Here is a 23,028-nt window from a genome sequence, read left to right on the forward strand (position 1 = left end):
ATGTACTCGAAAATCCTGGCAACGTCACCATAGTTTGTTCATCTTTACTATATGACAGCTGGTACTATCAAGCGGGAGACCCAGATAAAAAATGGGAAGAAATAATTTCACAATGCCTCGATCAAAGTGGTCAAAAAACAAATGACACTAATTTTACGGGAAAACTTAAAAGAGAATGTTATTCCTCCTGGCTCACAGATCCAGTTGAGACGCGTCAAAAGAATGATGATCACAACAATCAGCAGAATGAAACCGACCTCACGTCTCTGTCCGCATCCTGGGACCGAAACAGACATGTGCCCTATATGATATAGTATTTGGAGTAAACAAAACTATTTAGGAGAGTCATTGTTACACTAATGATTCTGACCCGACTAGACCCTCTAATCGATATTCAGTATTCTGTAAACCACACTATCGAGGCACGCTCCAGAAATGTCACTGAGACAAACCTGGATGGCTGACTAGCGAAGATGCTCGACGTATGGCGTGGGTATCTAATAACTTCTCCATTTATGATTGGAAACCTGCTAATCATTCTAGTCACACCATTCTGGCCGTCTACTCCATAGGATGGCATTTTAAACAGAATCCCTCAGTCAAACAGACTGATTTATTTAAAAATCTTCTTGTATTACCCCCTGAGCTAATCCATCGAAATCTTAAAGTGAATTATACTGATAGACTGCGAGGATGCTTACGCAGCTATCCTAACTGTGGAAATAGTACCTCACCAATCAATAGTAAGCAGGAATCATCTCTGATTTCTCGACTCGAGGCTCCACCACCTTTTAGGGTCATAATGAGAAATGACACTTGGCAGAATTTTGTCACCCCTAAATCGAAGAAACCAAAGGTCGGGCAGCACGGTAGCACAAGTGGATAGCACTGTGGCTTCACAGCTCCAGGGGTCCCAGGTTCGATTCCCAGCTTGGGTCATTGTCGGTGCGGAGTCTGCACGTTCTCCCCGTTTCTGCGTGGGTTTCCTCCGGGTGCTCCGGTTTCCTCCCACAGTCCAAAGACGTGCAGGTTAGGTGGATTGGCCATGATAAATTGCCCCTTAGTGTCCAAAAAGGTGAGGAGGGGTTATTGAGTTACGGGGATAGGGTGGAAGTGAGGGCTTAAGTGGGTCGGTGCAGACTCGGTGGGCCGAATGGCCTCCTTCTGCACTGTATGTTCTATGTTCTAAAAAAAAAACATTGTATTTGGTACCACGCTCCGCCCATCAAAGACGGAGGCTGATGAGTGTACAATAAAAAAACACTAAGCTTCTAACCTCGGACCTCAGTCGCACAAGCCTTAGAAATTTTCTCGCAATGGTTAAGCGAAACCACTTCGAACCTCAAAAACATATCTTCATATGGCACTATAATGACGAGTCTGACTACGGACTCACTGGTAGTACTTCGAGATCAAACATTGGCAAATAATGATCTCGTTAAAGCTAACTATATGGCCGAAGCAATCAAAAATACCCTACATCAAGTAGTTAGAGAAGAGCTTCCAGATCCTCTTGTTTCCACCATATTTAAATATCTCTCAACTATTCGGCAGTTGAAGGTATTGCAGAAATCCACTTCTAGAGACATGTTACTCAGAGTGAGCAAAATTGAACAGCATAAACCTGACAGAGTTGATACTCTGTGGTGGTATAAATACAGAGTATGGAGAATTTCTTTAATAGTGTCCGTGCCAAGTATACAACCGGACAAATGTTATTTTGGGAATTAAAACCGTGTCCAACTCGGACAAATTGCTTCCACAGGGAATTTAAAAGCACATGTACGAGTTCACACTCCGTACACTTTAATTGGTCAGGCTGGATTTAATAGAACTTCCTTACAGCCATTAGAATATTTTTCCGTTGACATTTGTATAGGGACAACCCTACGCTTATGCTTTGATTGGCAAAAAACACCATGATTGTAGGAATACATCCTGTTCAGTGGTTGCAACCCCTATTTTTGAAAAACTATCTAGAATTCACATTCTGGGCAATAGATCAGTAGCGATACTTACCTCTGAGTATTGCGATGACTGTCAACTTGCTCCAGGAACATAGATGTTGATGCCACTTGAAAATGTAACTTGCTGTGGCGATGGCCTTAAAAAGGAGCACAGACACGCAGCAGCAGTTTCCATATCCCCAGAGAATCACTTCCCATCCCCCATTAGGATTTCTAAATTGACCGCTCTCTTAGCACATATGTATCATGCTCACCTTACGGTCACTTTCACTAATTATGATATAACTGAGCATATTAGGCATGCCAAAAATTTATTATACCAAGTTCAGATCTTCGATCCTGTCCATGCCCCGGACTGGATACGCGCCCTTGGTTGGGCTGCTGAAGATGTTTTTCCCAAAATGGGTTCTCTTTTTCAAGGAATTACTCACGCTGCTAGTGATGTTATTTCCTATTTTTCAGGATTCTTTGGATCCTTTAGTAATGTTTTGCATTACGCACAATTCGGTAGCACAATTTGTTTGATTTTACTCACTTCCTGTCTCTGCAGATAGACCCTCACCATGTCCTCAGTATTTCCAGTCCACCTTCAGGATTGGGCCGAGCACATGTAATTCCTTATTAATACAGGAAGGGGCACTGATCATCAATGAGAATCAATTTTTATTTATTTCTTTTTGCCCAAGTGGCTATTCAGCTGGTTTGTATTACAAAACAAGGCCAGCAGCGCGGGTTCAATTCCCGTACCAGCTTACCCGAACAGGCGCCAGAATGTGGCGACGAGGGACTTTTCACAGTAACTTCATACTTGAGACAATGGAAGATTATTATTTTTATTATTATTATTATTATTATTATTATTAATGTCTTTCTGGACATGAGGATATGTATACGAAATGTCAATCAACCGACTCTCCCAACCCGGAAATCCTTCCGTACTTTCGTTTTCGCATAGTCCCTATAGCTTTTAGCCTTTTTCAAATGATGCCTCATCAACGTATTGATAGAAATCCCTATAGGATCATTAACCTTCATGAAGAAGGATCCCTTTGCGCCTCTATGGCAATTGTACTGTGTCCTCGTTGTAATCGACGAGGCCTCTTACGTCCTACTGTTACTACACCCAGGAGATATGGCACTCCTTTTAACATTCATGGACCACGAACGTACTGTCATCAGCAGTATGTTGCCATGACACAATCCCCAACGGGACTCAAATATTGTCACGGTTATCTTCTACCAGATTTAAGTCCATGCAGCTACGCTTCCTGGCGACCACATCAGTTTGCAGCTGCTGCGGCCCCCGCCCTTTTTGATCAATTCATGAATCATCATCTTTTTGGTCCTTTCCCGCCACGAGCACCTATTGTTATCACTCCTTTTTGCCTTAATGATAAAAATGGCCCCATACTGAGACCATCTCTGACATCGCCGCTAAACTCCTCACTCCCTTACCTGGAGATGAGGTCGGATGTGGAAAGTGAGCCTGTCGTCGCCGGTTCATCTTCTCCACCTGTATCTATATTGCTCCACAGCCAGGTGGACTTGCAACAGTCGAACATCATATCACGGATTGGTGAGACCTTAATGAGGTACCTTCAGATTTCGCACCTCTTACGTACCAAGATGCCATAGCAATCATCAATGATATTGAAATTCCCGGTCTTTATAGAGGGGGATCTGACACCGATGTCACCAATACTGTAACAACCCTCGCTTCATTTGCCATGCATCTTACAGATTCTGAAACTTCAACCCTCACTTCCCTTATCGAATACCTCGCTGAATCTGAAACTGATATAAACCCCGAGAATTTCGCAATCGATTCCATTATCCTGGCAATTGACAATTAATTATAATGATTCTATTACTTATACATAGACATATCTTGAATTAAGTACAGATACCTGAATCGATGCTAGAACTTGTATAACATTATCTTCACGTGATAAAACAGTTTATCCCAACCTCATCGGAATGATGGAGAACGCTTTGTTCCTGTATTTACCAAGCTCATCGACAAATGGAGTGTTTAGAGGCAATCGGAACTCTTATTTTTCTAACATCTTCCAGCTATTGAGAAGCCCAACATGATTGGAACCAACAGTACTTAATCGACGATCTGTTCCCATTAACAATGAGGGACCAGGAACAATTATTATCCCTTCTGTTCGTTTAATTAAAGCAAACCCGAAAATCCCAACCCTTTCGCCAGGGATTGAGACATTTTATTACCAGTACCTCGAATATGGGATTTTTGAACAAAAACTTCGAATTGTATTTTGGGAAAATACTAAAGAAAGATTTGTCCTCACATATGGAGGAAAAACTGCATTATAATGATACGAAGCCTTAAAAACTGAACTCAGAACGGGTCACTTTGAGGCATTTACCATTCAAGCCTCAGGCTACAAGCATGAAAATAATATGTTAAGTGATGATCAAGACACTCCTCACTTTGTTGCTGTTATTTGTGATAATACTGTGCATCCTCCTGGGAAGACCAAATATTTAATTTGTCACCAAGAGAATGGACAGGGAGAAATAAAGCCATGCCTGCGTTGCATGCTGCAATTTAGAGATTATAAGTGCGATATAGAATTCTCTTGTAGAGGTTTCTACTTTCCTGCCATTCCCCGAGAAAAGGATCAAATAAATCCTTGGGTTCCCCTGAGTAAAACATGGCTCAGACAATCTGGCCACCCTATGGGAATCGGTAATGGGTAATCCCCAAGTACAACCAGAAAACACTGGAACTTGGTTAAAAGCCGAATAATCGAGCAGAGCTCCAAGACACATCTCTCCAACAACCTGAACAAGCACATGTTCAAAAATATTACACCTCAGAATCAACACAATGTACTCAGGATGAGACTCCTGACACTAGTTTTCCAGTAAAGAAAACAATTTTATTCTATCCCCCCTTTCCAAAGAAGATACCCTATGCATCTCAAAAGGGGGTACAGACCAAATCTATTCAACCTCCGTATCCCAATTACCCGACATTGGATTTGAGATTTGGAGACTTAACACTTTCCAAGCCTCTCACATCAGAGAATAAGGAAAGTATAGAAGCAACTAGAAAGCTAGACTGTGGAGATGAATACATGAGAATGGATCCAACCTCATCAACACCTTCCACAGACAATCCAAAAAGGGAACATATTTATGATGAAATAAAATACAAAATTGATTCCACTTCTCTACCTCAACAAAAAGATAAAGAATCTCTGGGAGCTTGTGGCTACACCCCTGTGACTCACAGGAACAAGACTCCTGAGCTTCCTCCCCATCAGAAACAAGAAAAGGGACTGAAATCAAGTAGAGTAAACTCTAATCATTCAGAGAAGTTTCAAATCATTTGTAATTACCTGATGAACTTGATGCAAAAAGAAATTGACGAAACAGAAAAAGAAATAGAGGCTGAACTAAATCCTGAAAAAGGAAAACAATTGGCAACTTTAAAAACAGCTCTTCAACAAAGCTTAGGCCTCATGCAAAATGCCATTACCACCGCTATGGCAGCAAGAGACAGAACAAAAAAATCCATTGATTAGGACTATAGAAGTAACATTTCTGCAATGGGCAGGGAAGCAAATGTTACAACCATTCCGACAGAAAAAGGAACCATTATCCCTTATAGATTAACAACATCTGAAGGATCGAATCCATTGAATCCTCAATGAATGTGAGGATGTCCTTGGAAGCGACTATCTTCCATTCCAGAATAGAGCTGAGAATGAATTACAAGACAGTCTGCCAAACAAATGCACATTACACTGTTCCTTCCAACTAAAGGTTTCCTTTGGTAGGGAAGGAAGAAGTCAATAATTGTGCAAATGAATGGACAGATTTGAGTAAGAGCAACTCAGTGATTGATAAGAATTTAGATCTATCAAGAGGGGGATGTGATGGATATCACGTTCACCGCAGAATTCGGATTAAAAATAAGGCAGTAATACACACAGCATTCTAATTCAAGATGGAATAAAACCACTCCAGCTAAAGGTCAGATAGAGGTTACCACCTGATGGGAGAGACTCCAAGCTGGTTCCAAGGACTCATTAGTATCAAACAATTAAAGGCTCTTCTTTGATAGACCATAAATCCTTTGAGACAAACTCCCCTCCCGAGAAGTATTCAAAATATAAGGACAGGGAATTCTCCAGATAAATAGATACACAAATCTTTCTCAAACTATACCTTCGGATACTTACAATAACACCTGCACAAAAGTGTCTGTTTTGATATCTGGAGAGAATGTCACACTGACAAGAGGCAGGCACCAACTAGTGCCTCCCTTGCCAATATATCTTAGAACCATGGACAATTACACAGACACTACAACCATTAAAAGATCTATCAGTGATAGTACATCCAATTAGCCATTTCGCTCTAGGTAATTAACCAACAATAAATGCCAAGATAACAAATGCCTTCCTGAACCGATAAGCAAGTTTAATGTATATAAAGAGAAGGCATTTTAGCAGAACTATCTCTCTCTGATTCTGACCCCCCTCTTTGGGCGAGAGTCAGTTCGGTTCTCAGGAAGCTTGTCTCGTCGGACAAAACCTGTTGTAAGTATAGTTTTGCAATAACTTCTTAGAAATGTACTAAGACACTGATAGAGATGCTTTAAGGATTTTTCCATGTATAGATATCTCATTCGATTGAGAGAAGTTAGTATGTTAGTAGATAACTAGAAGGACTGCTTAGTCCACTTATACTTTAACTCCGCAATTCAGTATGTATCTATTGGTAGTATTTTCACAATAAGGATACTTTAATTAAAATCATACTGTGTGAAAATTAATTTAGCGGTTGATCTAGACACTCATTTAGGAAGCCTAAGTAGGAGATAGGACCCACGACCTCAAGAGGTATCGATTTAGTTATGAGTGACGAATCTGAACTCTCCCTATAGAAAGTAACTGAAATCCTGTTTAACTGTCCCTTCGTGAGATCTATTCTGAGTCTTGGCAGGAAAACAGGTTTCCCTCTTTTAATAGGTTAATCTAGGGCATAGGTTAGTAATAGAGTATTATCAGATCCGGAATAACCTAAATCCACGACAGCTGCTATTCCTTCCAAATTGGATGACCTCACATTTATCAACATTGAACTCCATCTGCCAGACCCTTGCCCACTCACTTAAACTATCTATATCCCTCCGCAGACTTTCAGAGTCCTCTGCACACTTGGCTCTACCACTCATCTTAGTGTCATCTGTGAACTTTGACACAATTCACTTGGTCCCCAACTCCAGATCATCTATGCAAATTTTAAATAATTGCAGATCCAACATTAATCCCTGAAGCACACCACTAGCCACTGATCGCCAACCAGAAAAACACCCATTTATCCACTCTTTGCTTTCTGTCAGTTAACCAATCCTCTATCCATTACTCGTAACACCATGTGCCTTTATCTTATGCAGCAGTTTTTTGTGTGGCACCTTGTCGAATGCCCTCTGGAAATCTAGATACACCACATACATTGGTTCCCCACTGTCCACCTCGCTCGTAATGTCCTCAAAGAATTCCACTAAATTAGTCAAACATGACCTGCCTTTCATGACCCTGTGTCTGCCCAATGGAACAATTTCTATCCAGATGTATTGCTATTTCTTCCTTCATGATAGATTCAAGCGTTTTCCCCACTAGAGAGGTTAAGCTAACCGGCCTGTAGTTACCTGCTTTTTGGCTACCTCTTCTTTTAAACAGTAGCATTACATTTGCTGTTTTCCAATCTGCCAGAACTGCCCTTGGTCCAGTGAATTTTGGTAAATTACCACGAGCATATTTGCTATTTCCCCCGTCATCTCTTTTAATACACTGGGATGCATTCCATCAGGGCTAGGGCACGTGTCTACCTTTAGCCCAATTAGCTTGCCCAATACTACCTCCTTAGTGATAATGATCATTTCTAGGTCCTCACCTCCCATAGTCTCCTTGCCAACAATTATTGGCATGTTCTTTGTGTCTTCCACTGTGAAGATCGACACAAAACACCTGTTCAATGTCTCGGCCATTTCCTCATTTCCCATTATTAAATCCCCCTTCTCATCCTCTAACGGACCAATGTTTACCTTTGCTACTCTTTTTTGTTTTATGTATTTGTAGAAACTTTCGCTATGTTTTTATATTCTGAGCTAGTTTACTCATAATCTCTCTTACTTTTCTTTATAGCTTTTATCGTGGCTTTCTGTTGACCATTAAATATTTCCCAATCCTCTACTTTCCCACTAATCTTAGCCACTTTGCATGCATCTTCTTTGAATTTGATACCCTCCTTTATTTCCATAGATATCCATGTTTGATTATCCCTTTTCCTACAGTATTTCCTTTCACTAGTATACATGTTTTCTGAGCACTGTGATCAGCTGGGCATTGGCCACATGCCTCCAGTGGCAGGGCCATTCCTCCACAATGTGGCTGTACTTATTTTTTTTATTTTCAGAGGGACCCTCCATTTTGGGGAAACCTCATTTTTCCCATCTACATTGTCAGTACATTTCCAGTGGAGCTGTAGGCGATCCGATTGGCATTTCTGACTGTGAAGACTGCTTTCTATCCCGGATTGGATAAAGGTCTTGGAGGGGGCCTGATAATTTGCCATCTCCAAGAACGTGGTGCAGGCAGGTGGCACCTGGGCAACACTGATTCCTGGGAGGGTGGGTTTTGTAAAGGCAACGAAGAGTCTACACTAAGTTAGGTTAAAACCAAAACTGACAGCTCCAGTAGCTCCCTACTGGGTCTTCTCCAATCAGTGCCTTACTGACCAACTCTACTTATACATAACCAGAGATTGTTAACAGCACCACCACCGCCACCCCCCCCCATCCAAACCCCCCACCCCCACCCAACCCCCCCGCCCCCCCCAATGCCACCAATCCTGTCCTTGGAGGTATTATGGCCTTTCTGTGCCCCGAAGGATAAAGCACCCCATAATCGGCGGGAGCGTCAAAAGACAGGAGGGTGCATCCAGATATTCGAGTCCACACCCCCTCTGAGGAAAGGGCTGTGCAACTCATGGGGGAGGCTGAGGAGAAGGCAATGGCTGCGATGCAGGTCGGCATGCGCCAAACAAGTGAAAGTCCAATGCAATGCAGATGTCCCTTTAGCAAGTGAGCCATCCCACTCCCACAGACCAGTCTTTCCCAGGATCTCACCCATCTCTTTTGTCTTGCAGATGCCTAACAACGAGGCCAGACCGTCCGGGGTTGCTGCCCCCCATCCAGCCCTCAGAACATCCCGACGCATCACTACAGGGAAGACACCAATGCCTTGGCACTGCTTTCACCTTCACCATCCACCATTGCAGAGGCTATCACCTCGGTGGGTAATGTTAGCGATCAGGCTCCTGAGCACCATACACATGCTGCAACATATCAGATGCTTCCCAGGGAGCGGCTGGTCAGAAGGCTGCCTAATACTAGGGAACAGCTATCACCCAGACAGATGCTGCACGTCTGGAAAAGACGATCCCACCACTGGTGCGCTGCAGAACCACAGCCAGAATAGACAGGAGGGGGTGTCAGCAACATTGCAGCACCTGCAAGAACAGCTGGAAGAATCCAGTCGACTTCAGATGCAGGAGATAGTGCCGACAATACAACAACACTGAAAGGATGGCAGCCGTGGTGGAAGGCCTGGGGAAAGATGTCAGGACCATGTGTCAGGACGTTCAAGGCTTGGGGAACACTGTTCCATCCATGACTGAGGCACAGGACAGGAGAGCCCAGTCCCAGGTGAACATGTCCTGGTGCAAATGGACATTGCTGTTACACCTCAGAACAGTGCCCAGTCACAAAGGATAATGCTTGAGGGCATCAAGAGCATTGCCCAGGTGCTGACTGACCTTAGCCAGAGGCACGTGACCGAGGTTTTGAGGAATATATCTCACTCGCTGAGTGACATGTCTCCGTCCCAGTGCTCCATGGCTGACGTCATCGATACCATGGTTCAGGAGGGCGGGCCTCCAGGGCTAGCAGCACCAGATATAGTGGAGCCTCTGGAGCTCACTCCAGCCTCCTCTCTGTGCCATGGAGTAGCCCGGGGACCAGCGAGCACCCTGAGGGAGGAGGAAGTGATGGAGTTCATGCCAGTGTCTCCGGCAGGGGAGGCACAGGAACCCCTCAGCCCTTCATAATCCATCCTACCTGATACTGGTGCATCTGCTCAGCATCAGGCAGAACAGGGTGACATGTCATCCATCACCTGTGACAAAGTTAGCCAGACCCATCCAGGCCCAGGCCCTCCTGAGGACAAACACCAAGAGCATCACAGGGCAGAGGGCAAGGCAAGCAGCAGGCTTCCTCCACTCCTGCTGTGCTGTCTGGGAAACACGCAGAAGAAGCAGTAGGCCATGATAGAAAAGAAAGATAGTGTTATAACTCTCCCAAGGGTCACGTGCTGTGGACTGTGAGGTTCCCTGTGACCTCGGACGAGTTAGAGCTTCCCTGATGAGGGGGCAGGGCTTCCCCTTAACAAGGGGAGCCCAGCGAACATAAAAAACCCCGACCCCGGTGCGGGTTGGGCGGGTTGCCCTTCGGAGAGTGGAGTTGTAGATTGTAAGGTGGTGTTAATTAAACCTTTTGTTTTGCCTCCATCATCGCTGTCATGATATTCAAACACACACATCATGATAGACACACCAACAGACAAATCAGAACACACAACACCACAACCAATGACAGAAAGATATAAAAGCACAGACACGACCCCTGGTGGTCAGTAAGAGCTGCAGAGGAGAACCAGGACACATCTATTGCCAAACACACTCAGGGAGACAGCACGTGCAGAGTATCCAGAACGAACTGTATTATAAGAGTTATAATAAAATAGAGTTGTACCACATACAACTGTGTTGGCTCATCTGTGCACCAGAGCACCCAACACCACATGGTACAGGAGTGGATCGATACCTGCCAGCATACCTCAGTGTACAGAGACAACCAGCAGTGCCCAGGCATGATGTACAAGCTCCCGGTTCCGCAGGCGCTCCAGTGCGACGGCGACCTCCACGAAAACTGGCGGCGATTCCGGCAAATGTTCGAGTTGTTCCTGGCGGCAGCTGAACTCAAGGACCTGGATGATAAGGAAAAAATTGAATTTCTCCTCATCGTCGCCGGTGCAAGGGCAAGAGCAATGTTCAGAAGGTTCAGGTTCTTCAGGAGGCAGCAAAGGCACGATTACCAGGCAGTCATGGGCAAATTCGCCAAGTACTGTGAAGAATACGCAATCCAATGGGGACTTAAAGGTAAGAAAAGCTGCAGTACTCACCTCGTGGCTGGGATCCCGGAGCCCGAAATCCCGGGCCTGAGAAAAGGCTGGGTCGAGGTCGACGGCCATCTTGCTAAAGGTATAACGCTAGCACAGTTGCGCGAGAAGTGCGCAGAACCGGAAGTTCCGTTTGCGCATGCGCGAGATGCTGCGCATGCGCAGTCAAGAAAACGGCCATCGGTAAAGGAACAGCGATATGAGCGTGCGCAGTCGCTTCCTACGTGCTACATACCGAGCGTCAGGATGTCAGAGGCCACAGACTGCACCAATTTAAAAGGGAAATGTCCCAAATCCAATTTAAAAGGGAAACGTCCCAAATCAAAAAAACAAAAATCTGTTAAAGCTGTAAAACAACCTTCCTTCACCTGGAATGACAGCACAGTGCCGCAAATTGACCCAGGAGATGAATTTAACCTCCGAAGAACCCTCCGACAAGCAGTTACCTACGCACAAGCCGATGATTCCGACCTTGAATACTTCGATGACGATTTTTACAGTGTTTCCGGACCTCGCGAGCCCAATGATAGCTCCGTGGTCCTATATGACTATGACTCGGACGAACCTTTCGTGTTGCACATTGGCGGCCCCCACATTGAATCCGACGCAGATGCGGATTCATTTTTCGGATTTGAGGATCTTCAATCCAGCAGATATGACGTTCCAACTTATCAGTACCGGATGATGCTGCAGCCTGACATTAACAGACAGGGAGCGGTGCAAGCACACGGAGAGTGCCCTGCTGCCACACAGAGCGTGGTCCACGTCCCGCTCAACGTTCCCGACTCTATGAAAGAAGACATGCAAGACTCCAGAGTGCAGTCCTCGCATGAACCAGAAGTGACTCCAGTGTCACAAGCTTCCACAGCAAGCTCGTGGACAGACTCCACAATAGAAGCAACGCAAGACTCCAGAGCGCAGTCCTTGCACGAACAGGAAGTGACTCCAGTGTCACAAGCCTCCACAGAGAGCTCGTGGACGGACTCCACGATGGAAGGAACGCAAGACTCCAGAGCGCAGTCCTTGCTGGAACAAGACCATGAGGGTCTAGCAACCTCTCCTGACCAACCAGCGGCAGACGATGCAAGTCTGCCATGCTCCCGTGAACAGCAAGAAGGCTATAACAGCCTACCATGCTCCACTACACAGCAGCATGACCATGACGGTCTCTCATGCTACAATAAAGGGCACAGCGCTGAAGACTGTTCAAGCCCAACTGAAGACAAGCCAAAGGAATCGCCTCGTCCAAGCCCGAAGAAAAAAGGTTTATGCGCTGACCTTCAGGATCATTGTAGCCGAACAGAGATTAATAATGCTGCACGGCCACAGAAGGATGCTGAGGATTTGCTAACAAAATTAATTGAATGTTTAACTAGCAAGGAGCAGACTGAGAATTGCCAGTGTTTTAGTACGGATCGAAAAAATGGACAAGACATTGATCCTCAGGTAATGGAAATAACACAACCTGAATCATATCTACAGCAGGGACAAATGTCTCCCTTCAACACAATGCCGCAAAATCCCAACTTCGGAGACCAGCAGTTAGTCAGTAATGACTCTTCAAACCTGGAGGGGAACATTAATTGCATTGAACCTATACACACTCCACTGATTATTGAGCAGAACATTGGAGCAAGAATCCTGAGGACACCGACATCGAGTAGCCAGATAACGAATTTAAAACCCACAGCAGTTTCAAGTGAACCAAGTGTGCTTTCCACTAATGGTGAAGATGCAGATAAGGTCGACCCGATTGTCCATTGTACCACACTAACCCCAGTGATTAAGCAGTTATGTATGGGGAGTATAATGTGGGAAATTGAGAACAGTAAAAGAGAGACTGTGACCATGCCAGTCCCAGCAAAATCAGACCCAGAGACCATGAAGGCATGTACATTAAACAAAGTTACATATGAGGTACCTGAGAAGAAAAGTGAAACGGAATGCTCTTTGGAAAATGGTACAATGTCGATAGAAACAGTGGATCCTATGTTCGAGACCATACATATGGGAGAATTTGGGGGTAATAAACAAGGTTCTGCAATGTCTGGGGGAAGATTTTAAGTTCCAAAGAAGAAAAGCCCAAATGAAGGACAATGGCAAGACAATGACAGTCCACCGACATGGTGTGCACCACCAGATGAAAACTCTGACAATTTACCCAACCCTAGTGAACAGCAAGCTGCTAATGACGATCTATCCACGGGATGTGAGACGAGTGACGACAGCATCCCACTTCCCATGCAAAAGGTGCAAGGTGACAGACCTCGCCTAGTGCGTACCGAGGCACTCAACGATCATGGTGGGACCACTGACGACTGCGGTGGCGGCGCACCGCTTCCACCCTCGATGGCTCGAGCCTCTCCACTGGTTGGTGCATTCCTGCATGTTCCGACTCCAGAAGTGCAGCTTCAGGGAATCTCGGCTGCCTCCAGTGAACCTGTTGGGACTCCGGACGGGGGGCATCGGCGGAAGGCAGACCGGACTCCAGATGGGGAGGAGCCAAGCGCCGACTCTGATTTGCGCACGCCAGACCTTGCTCCGGACGGGCGGTGTCGCGGCCTCGGTGATGGCACGCTCAGGGTGACGGCAGATGCCACGGCGACAGGGAATGGATCGCGTGGCAGTCCCACTGGGTCGGCAGTGGCAACCAGCACCGGCGGTCCAAGATGGACACACCAATTCGCGCCATCGCCAGACGTTGATGCGAGCAATAATTCTCTCTCCAAGGCGACATGCTTCGACGTTTCTCTGCGGAGTCGCCCTTCCGGCACAGCAGAAGGCCGGAACCAGCGTACACGGTCTTGGCCAACTTCCACATCTGGCACAGTCATCGCCTTGCATGATATTAGTGATGGTGCTACTTCGATGGCAACGACCCATCGGCTACAAGATGCCGTCCACCACAAACATAAAAAGAAAACAGACTCCACCTTGTTCCTGGCATGCAGGGCGGATGGATTGGTGCGTAGGCGCAATCAGCGGGCTTTGTGCCGCCTTCCACGCTCGCAACTGCACCGTACGCACACGCTGGATCCTCCACTGGTTCCCAAGGATGACTTCGTGGAGATGCCACGGATCATGCCCCTTCCATCGCCACCAGAACCAAACAACAGCCAGGGCACCACTAACAAAGATGTTGAATGTTATATTTGCAAGAATGAAAAAAACCAAGCACTGCTTGAAGTACAACAAATGGTAAAGTAGAGACTTCGGCAACAGCATCACCTCCAACAGTCCAAGGTGAACCAGTGTGACCCCAAATCTCCACAGCTGAACCGGCTTGAGGACCAGCCCATTCTTGAGGCGGTCACCCATTAGACTGGACTTATAACGCTGTTAATACGTTCAAAAAGTCAAACACTTCTGTATTATAACCTGTTGTTGTTTATTGTTCCAGATATCGTCTGACCGGACCAATGTTCAAGTTTTTTTTTCTCTCGCATCCAAGTTTTGTTATGGTACAACCTTGTTAGTCTGACGCACCCGACATCGCCCCATGTAAATAGTTACGTCATAAACACACGCTGTACACAACACAAACGCACACTCTTAGATGCACTCACGACACAATTATATTTATAACCACGTAGGCACTTGTCTTTGTAAAAAGGGGGGATGTCATGATATTCAAACACACACATCATGATAGACACACCAACAGACAAATCAGAACACACAACACCACAACCAATGACAGAAAGATATAAAAGCACAGACACGACCCCTGGTGGTCAGTAAGAGCTGCAGAGGAGAACCAGGACACATCTATTGCCAAACACACTCAGGGAGACAGCACGTGCAGAGTATCCAGAACGAACTGTATTATAAGAGTTATAATAAAATAGAGTTGTACCACATACAACTGTGTTGGCTCATCTGTGCACCAGAGCACCCAACACCACAATCGCTTCCTTGTGGTCACTGTTAGGATCCAACAGGTAGATGACACTTAAGTTGGCAAGGGCATAGGGTGTAGATGGTAAGGGGTAAGGGCACATATAATGTAAATAGTCACAATTAAACACTGCTGCATCACCAATCCGATCTGTCTCTTACCTCTGTCTAACAGGTGTGAAGAATGGGCTGTGACCGGGTGAGGCGGCTGGGTGTGCTGCGGGGTACAGGGTGCTCGCCCACAACACATGACCATCCCACATAGGACATAGGACAGGGGGGGCAGCAGTTTGAGCCTGCCTTGCATGACAGTATCCTCAGTGCGTAAACCCTAACTGTTCAGCCTCGCCCACAACCACCCCCTCCCCCCCAACCTCCTCACCCCCTCCTCCGATCCCTTCTGCATTGCATCCCAGTCCCCATCAGTGACTAGCATCCGGCCTCTGATGGGGGGAGCCTCTATTCTAACCTCCAGTCCCTGCCAATTGGAGTACCGGTGGCAACCGCAACTGGTGTATGCGAGAGGTTCTGTGGCACGTGTCCGGTTTCTTCCAGTGGGGTCGACTGTGGGTCTCCTCACCAGGTGAGCTTGTGTTCCCCCACCAGAAGGGTGGCAACTGAATTTATGGTGGAGACGCTCATACTGTGCAGGCATGCGGCTGTCAGCGAAGAGACTGATGTGTCAGAGCATCCTACAGATGGGGGGGGGGGGGGGCAGGGGGGGGGGGGGGTGGAGTAAGGCATGTGTGCGTTTGCTGGGAGCTTCGCTGCAGTCTGATGTGGAGCCTGGATGATACACACAGATTGTGACAGGGAGCTGGTCACGTTTCCTAGCTGAGGATGAAATGGACGGGATCAAGGCGGTGATGGACAGGTCGGGCTTGGAAACACCTTGTGTTCTCAGGGGTGGACTAGCTGATAATGTCACTGGTGGTGCTCGAGAGGAGCCATGTGCCAGGGAGGGTGCCAAAGGCCATGGTGGGTGCATGTGCTCTTGGTTTGGGGTGAGCCCTGCTAATCCCCCGCTTGCCCTGCAGTGGGGCTTCGCTTCTAAGCAGTGCACCGGGGAGTGCCAACACCTGGTGGGCCGCTGATGGGGCTTGGCCATGCCCATCACCTTGATGATATTGCTGGAATATGAGGGTGCCCAGGTGGGCAGACTGGATGAGTTGCCACATGACCAGTAACCCACAGAGCATTTTCAGGGTTCTGTGAGCAGTCAGCAGTCTCAACAGCCAGGAGCCAAGTTGCTGCTCGCAGGTGGGTTGGGTTTGAATGAAATTATTGCAGCAATGGCATCTTAATCCTGAGGGGGAGACCCTGGGCGGGATTCTCTGACCCCCCACCGGGCCAGAGAATCGCCGGGGGGAGGCGTGAATCCCCCCCGCCGCCCCAACGCCGGCTGTCGGATTCTCGGCAGGGGTCCCCCCCTCCACAGAGATTCTCCGCCCCGCGATGGGCCAAGTAGCTGCCTGTTTTCGGCTGGTCCCGCCGGCGTTAATCAAACCAGGTCCGTACCGGTGGGACCTGGCTCTGCGAGCGGCCTGCGGAGTCCTCGGGGGGGGTCCGGCCCTGGGGGGTGCCCCCACGGTGGCCTGGCCCGCGATCGGGACCCACCGATCCGCGGGCGGGCCTGTGCCGTGGGGGCACTCTTTCCCTCCGCGCCGGCTGCTGTCAACCTCCGCCATGGCCGGTGCAGAGAAGTACCCCCCTGCGTATCCGCTGGGATGACGCCAGCACACGCTGGCACTCCCGCGCATGCGCCAACTCGTGCCAGCCTGCGGAGGCCCTTCGGTGCCGATAGGCATGGCGCAAGCCTTCCGCGCCGGCTGGCACGGCCCCAACCCCGCCGCCACCAGCCTAGCCCCTGAAAGTGCGGAGGATACCGCACCTTCCGGGCGGCCCAACGACGGAGTGGTTCACACCACTCCTCGGCGCCGGTACGGCCCTCTACGCCGGGTAATGGAGAATCCCGCCCGAGTCCACGCACCTGCCAACAAGCCATTCTCTGATACTCCCTGAGTTCAAGACTTACACCTTCCAACAAGCTCAAAGAGTTTCAAACTCTTTGTTCCCACTCAATGGCTCTGGCACATGGGGTCCTGCTTGTAAATAATCACATCAGTAGACTACTGGGTGTGAGGGGTGGAGCATCAGGGGGGCGGGGGTGGTGGAGAATGAGGGACGGGATTCTCCGGTATCCGGCGGGTGGGCCGTACCGGCACCTAAGAGTGGCGTGAACCACTCAGCCGTTTTGCCGCCCGGAAGGTGCGGGGGATCGGGGACTAGGCCGGCGCTGGAGTGATTGGTGCCGCGCCAACCGGCACCGCAGGGCCTCCGCCGGCCGGCCCAAGTTGGCGCATGCGCAGGAGTGCCAGCGTGTTCCCAGAACCGCTAGCGTGATTCCTGCGCAGGCGCAGTGGGATTCTTCTCCGTGCCGGCCATGGCGGAGCTTTACAGCGGCCAGCGCAGAGGGAAAGAGTGCCCCCACGGCACAGGCCTGCCCGCAGATCGGTGGGCCCCGATCGTGGGCCAGGCCATCGTGGCGGCCCCCCTGGGGTCAGATCCCCCCCCCTCCGAGGACTCCGCAGGCCGCCCGCAGAGCCAGGCCCCGCCGGTACAGACCTTGTGTAATTTGCGGCGGCGGGACAGGCCAAAAATGGGCGGTCGCTCGGCCGATCGCGAAGCGGAGAATCGCCGGGGGACCACTGCCAATGGCCCCCGACCGGCGCGACGCGATTCCCGCCGCCGCCAAAAACCCGGCGCCGGAGAAGCCAGCCCGGCGGGGGGTCAGAGACTCCCACACCAGGTTTCCAGCCTGTTAATCAGATTAAAATATGCAAATTGCAGTTCTGCATGGTGCCACCGCCATCACAGGGCATGTAGCTCGCTACCGCCACTGGTGGGGGATTGGAAGATGACAAGGGTTTTGGCACCCGGCGCCTGATCGGGAAACCCAGGCTGGATTCTCCGTTTCAGGGACTATGTCCTCACGCCATCGTGAAAACTGGCATCAAAAGGCCACAAATTCACTGCCTTGCAGGGGGCTAGCAGGCAGCTGTCGGAGCTGCCAATATGGCCCCCTGCACTAACGGGTCAGAGGCCGCACATGCGCACGGCGGCGGCTTCCTGCGCTGGCGCCGTGCTCCATGGCGGACTCAGACCTCGGGCCTGGACCGCAGAAATAGTGCCCCCGATCGGCTGCTCGTCCGGCCCGGACCACCCGCATAATAAAATCCAGTCCCGAATGAGGCCCCCCTGCCCTCCGATCGGCCCGCCCCCGACTGTGGTGGCCGCAGACTTAGTCCGCAGCCACTTCGCGAGTATTCCGAATGGCAGGACCAGATTAGAAATATACCGTCGGGGATTTTGCCTGTTGGGGATGGAGAATAGAGGGACGGGCCTCAAGCAATGGCCTCAGGTGGTGGCGTCCCCAAGTACGCCGTTTTTCGGGGGCCGGAGAATCGTGGAATCGCCGCCGGTCCCGATTTCATGTGTGAAATTGGATTCTCCGCCCCATCGCCAAACGCAATTTTGGCGTCGGGGTGTGGAGAATCCGGCCCCCAATTCCAGCGTTGGGCTCAGTTAATAATCCAGTCCAGCATTTTCTGTTAATTTGGATCTGAGCGGGAGTTTATTTCTGTGTCAATGAGGAGTCTTTATCAGATTATTCCATTGAGCCAATTTTCTTCAGAGAGTGCATATTGTGCAGCATTGTATTAATCAGTCAATTTGAAGATAGCAGATTGATGACACTTGGCGTGTTTTCAATTTTACTGGTTTGACCAGCATTTCCTAATTTAAGAACCATAAAAAGGGCAAGATTTGTGAACAAGCACATGTACATATATAGGTTTGTGGTAGTTATTTCCAATTCTGGCAAGAACATTCTGCAAAAAGCATTCTTTTAAAGTCACTGCTTGTTGTTTGAGCAAGAACCTTTCTGGGTAATGTTTATGAAAAGCAATCAAATGGTCTGTGGGTTGGCTTTGTTTCTGAATGTGGAGGCCTTTTTCCCTAAATTGGAAGTTCTTGTGAATAAAAATGCCATATATGTTCACTTTATCAATATCTGTAATTGTACATTACTTTCGAAAGCATACAGAATCAAGTTCCTTCATGGCATACCTTGCACTGTCGGCGCTATGGTGTTTACAACTTTGAAAGTGGCGCTTACATTCAAACAGGCACCAGCCACATAATATAAACCTCCACATTTGTAAGAATAAAGTGGCCCACATGTCTGAAAGAAAGAATGAACAATAAACATATTTTAGAGCATCAGTAAAACAGTATATATGCACATTTCCTTCTCCTGGGATTTCCTGCTCCCACTGCCATTCTACCCCACCCAGAAAATAAAGCAAAAACGTCCCCAAACAAAGCTAAAGAAATTCGGCATGTCTGCATCGACTCTCACAAACGTCTACAGATGGGCTACAGAGAGAATCCTATCAGCTGCATCACAGCTTGGTATGGCAACTGCTCGGCCCAATATCATAAGAAACTGCAGAGTGTGGTGAATTCAGCCCAACGCATAGCACAAGCTTGCCACCCTCCCATTTATTCTGCTACATCTCCCGCTGCCTCAGGAAGGCAGACAGCATTGTCAGAGATCCCTCATACCCAGGCTTTACCTTCTTCCAGACCCTTCCATCAGGCAGAAGATACAGAAGTCTGAAGACCCGCACATCCAGACATGGGAACAGGTTCTTCCCCACAGCAACTAGACTCCTCAACGACTTCCCCTCGAACTGATCTGTTCCCTGTAAGAACACTATTGACAACGCCCTATGCTGCTCTTGTTTGGCCTTGTTCTGCACTGTAACCAATCACTATTTGTTGATCACCACTGTCAATGCACTCTGCCGATTATTCTTTTGTCTACTATGTACGTACTGTGCACGTTCCCTTGGCTGCAGAAAAATACTTTTCACTGAACTTCGGAACATGTGATAATAAATATCTATCAATCGATCAATCAACCATGTAGTAGCTAGCCCCTGTAAGGGATGTTCTCAGGGGCAGGGGCCATGTGACCCACCAGTCCAATCAGGGACGGAGCTGGCACTTGTCCCAGCAGTTGGACCCTCGAGCTGAGGACGGAAAGACCTTTTTAAGCACTCTGTAAATAGTTGTTTATAGTTGTAATAAATTGTGGTGTCTAATAAGTTAACCGGTGGAGCCAATTCTTGAAGTTATCACACCGCACCACACCTCCCACCCCCCACCCCCGCCCACCCAAGAGTGGGAGAATGGGAGTGCTGCTCCTCATTGAGAGCAAGCCCACCCTCAAAAGCTGCCAGTTCTGTCACTGGCAACTCTTGTAGTCCTGGCAATGCCAGAAATCAGTCGTGGTTGCTCCCATGAAGAAGACAGCATGGGTGCCGGAGTGAAGAGAGTCTGGATTTTTAGATATGGAAGGACTGTGGACACCCTATGAAAGGATGGGAGAGGATATGTTTTGGAGGCCAGGATGAGGAGGATGGGGTGGAACACACAAAGGGCGTGCCATCTGGTTGTGCGAGGGGGGATGGCCTGTGAGCCTCCAGCTGCTATTAGACAGTTAGGAACAGAACTCTCACCTAGCTGGACATTGTTGAGATGAGAGAGGTGTTGAAGGAGGATGGAGTGGTCAGCTGTGACAAAAGCTATCGACAGGTCTATAAGGGTGGAGAAGGATGGTTTACCTTTGTCACCGTCACACCAGATACCAGTTATGACTTTGGTATGAGCTGTTTTGGTACTGCAGCAAGGCAGAAACCTGATAGGAGGAATTGAAACATTTCAGAGACTATGGATGGGTTACTCTGTCCCGCCGTACCGGCTGGTCAATGAGGTTTCACATTGTGCGGCAGCCCCACTCCGTCGGGAACCCCCCAGGCTGACGGCAAAACGGAGAAAACCGACGGCGGAGAATTCAGCCCCATGGGCAGGATTCACCGTTCCCCGATGCCGATTTCGGAATCGGCAATTGGGCAGTGAATCCCTTCTGACACCAAAATCGGGGGCAAAGAAGTTAGACAAAGGAGAACCAGTGGACGTGATCGATTTGGTTTTCCAGAAAGCCTTTGACAAGTTGCCATACAGGAGGCTGCTAAATAAGATAAAGGCCCATGGTGTTAGGGGCAAAGTACTGGTATGGATTGAGGATTGGCTGACTGGCAGAAGGCAGAGAATGGGGATAAAAGGGTCCATTTCAGGGTGGCAGCTGGTGATTAGTAATGTTGGCAGGGTTGGGACCACAGCTATTCATGATATACATTAATGATATGGGAGAAGGAACGGAGGGCATTGTTGCTAAGTTTGCAGGATCTGTAGGGGGATAGTTGGGTTGAGGAAGCAGGGAGCAGGGAGGCTGCAAAAGGACCTCGACTGGCGAGGAGAGAGGGCAAAGAAGTGGCAGGTTATGCATTTTGGGAAAAGAAAAGAATTTGGGAATTAGATTATTTTCTAAATGGGGAAAAAGCTTTGGAAATCAGTAGTTCCTAGTTCAGAATTCTCTACAGGTTCATCGGCAGTTAGGAAGACAAATGCAATGTTAGCATTCATAGAACATAGAACCGTATATCCCAGTACAGGCCCTTCGGCCCACAATGTTGTGCGAAACTAGTCTGAAACTAAGATCAAATCAACCTACTCCCAATCATTCCAATGCACTCCATATGCCTATCCAATAACCGAATGAAAGTTCTTAAAGTATCCGACTCCACTTCCATAACTGGGAGTGCGTTCCACACCCCAACCACTCTCTGAGTAAAGAACTTCTCTCTGACATACCTCCTATATCTTCCACCATGAACCTTATAGTTCTGCCCCCTTCTATCAGCTACATCCACCCAAGGAAAAAGTCGCTGAATGTCCACTCTATCTATCCCTCTCATCATCTTCTACACCTCAAGTAAGTCACCTCTCATCCTCCTTCGCTCCAATGAGAAAAGCCCATAGCTCCCTCAACCTTTCCTCATAAGATCTACCCTCCAATCCAGGCAGCATCCTGGTAAATCTCCTTTGCACCCTTTCCAATGCTTCCACATCCTTCCTATAATGAGGTGACCAGAACTGCACACAATACTCCAAATGTGGTCTAACCAAGGTCTTGTACAGTTGCAGCATAACCTCACGGCTCTTAAACTCAATCCCCCTGTTAATAAATGCTGACACACGATAGATTTTCTTCACGGCTCTATCCACTTGGGTGGCAACTTTCAGAGATCTATGGACATGAACTCCGAGATCTCTCTGCTCCTCCACATTCTTCAGAACCCTGCCGTTAACTCTGTAATCCACATTCAAATTTGTCCCACCAAAATGAATCATGTTGAGAGGGCTAGAATACAAGAGCAGGGATGTAGTATTGAGACTGTATAAGGCTCTGGTCAGAACCCATTTGGAATATTGTGAGCACTTTTGGGCCCCGTATCTAAGGAAGGATATGCTGGCTTTGGAGAGGGTCCAGAGAGGTTCACAAGGATGATTTCCGGAATTAAATACTTGCCATTTGAGGAGCGGTTAAGGATTCTGGGTCTGTACTCAATGGAGTTTAGAAGGATGAGGGGGGGGGAGGGGGATCTCATTGAAACTAACAGAATAATAATAATAATCTTTATTAGTGTCACAAGTAGGCTTACATTATCAATGCAATGAAGTCACTGTGAAAAACACCTAATCGCTGCATTGCGGCGCCTGTTCTGGTACACTGAAGGAGAATTCAGAGTGTCCAATTCACCTAACAAGCCCGTGTTTCCGGACTTATACAGAGAGGCCTAGATAGAGTGAGCGTGGAGGTGGAGAGGATGTTTCCACCAGGTGGAGAAACTAGAACCTGAGGCACAGCCTCAGACTTGAGGAACGATCCTTTAAAACAGAGATGAGGAGGAATC

General features: G+C 48.1%; 1 protein-coding gene across 1 annotated transcript in view; it reads right to left on the reverse strand.

Annotated features, from left to right (window-relative positions):
* The window catches only part of itga1 (integrin, alpha 1), a 370,921-nt gene that overhangs the window by 255,861 nt on the left and 92,032 nt on the right, over positions 1-23,028 (reverse strand). Inside the window, exon 5 of the mRNA XM_072497065.1 lies at positions 19,274-19,388. Within this exon, the coding sequence (XP_072353166.1) occupies positions 19,274-19,388 (115 nt within the window). The remainder of the gene's footprint in view (positions 1-19,273; positions 19,389-23,028) is intronic.

The sequence above is a fragment of the Scyliorhinus torazame genome, chromosome 3 (assembly GCF_047496885.1).
Source record: "Scyliorhinus torazame isolate Kashiwa2021f chromosome 3, sScyTor2.1, whole genome shotgun sequence".
NCBI lineage: Eukaryota > Metazoa > Chordata > Chondrichthyes > Carcharhiniformes > Scyliorhinidae > Scyliorhinus > Scyliorhinus torazame.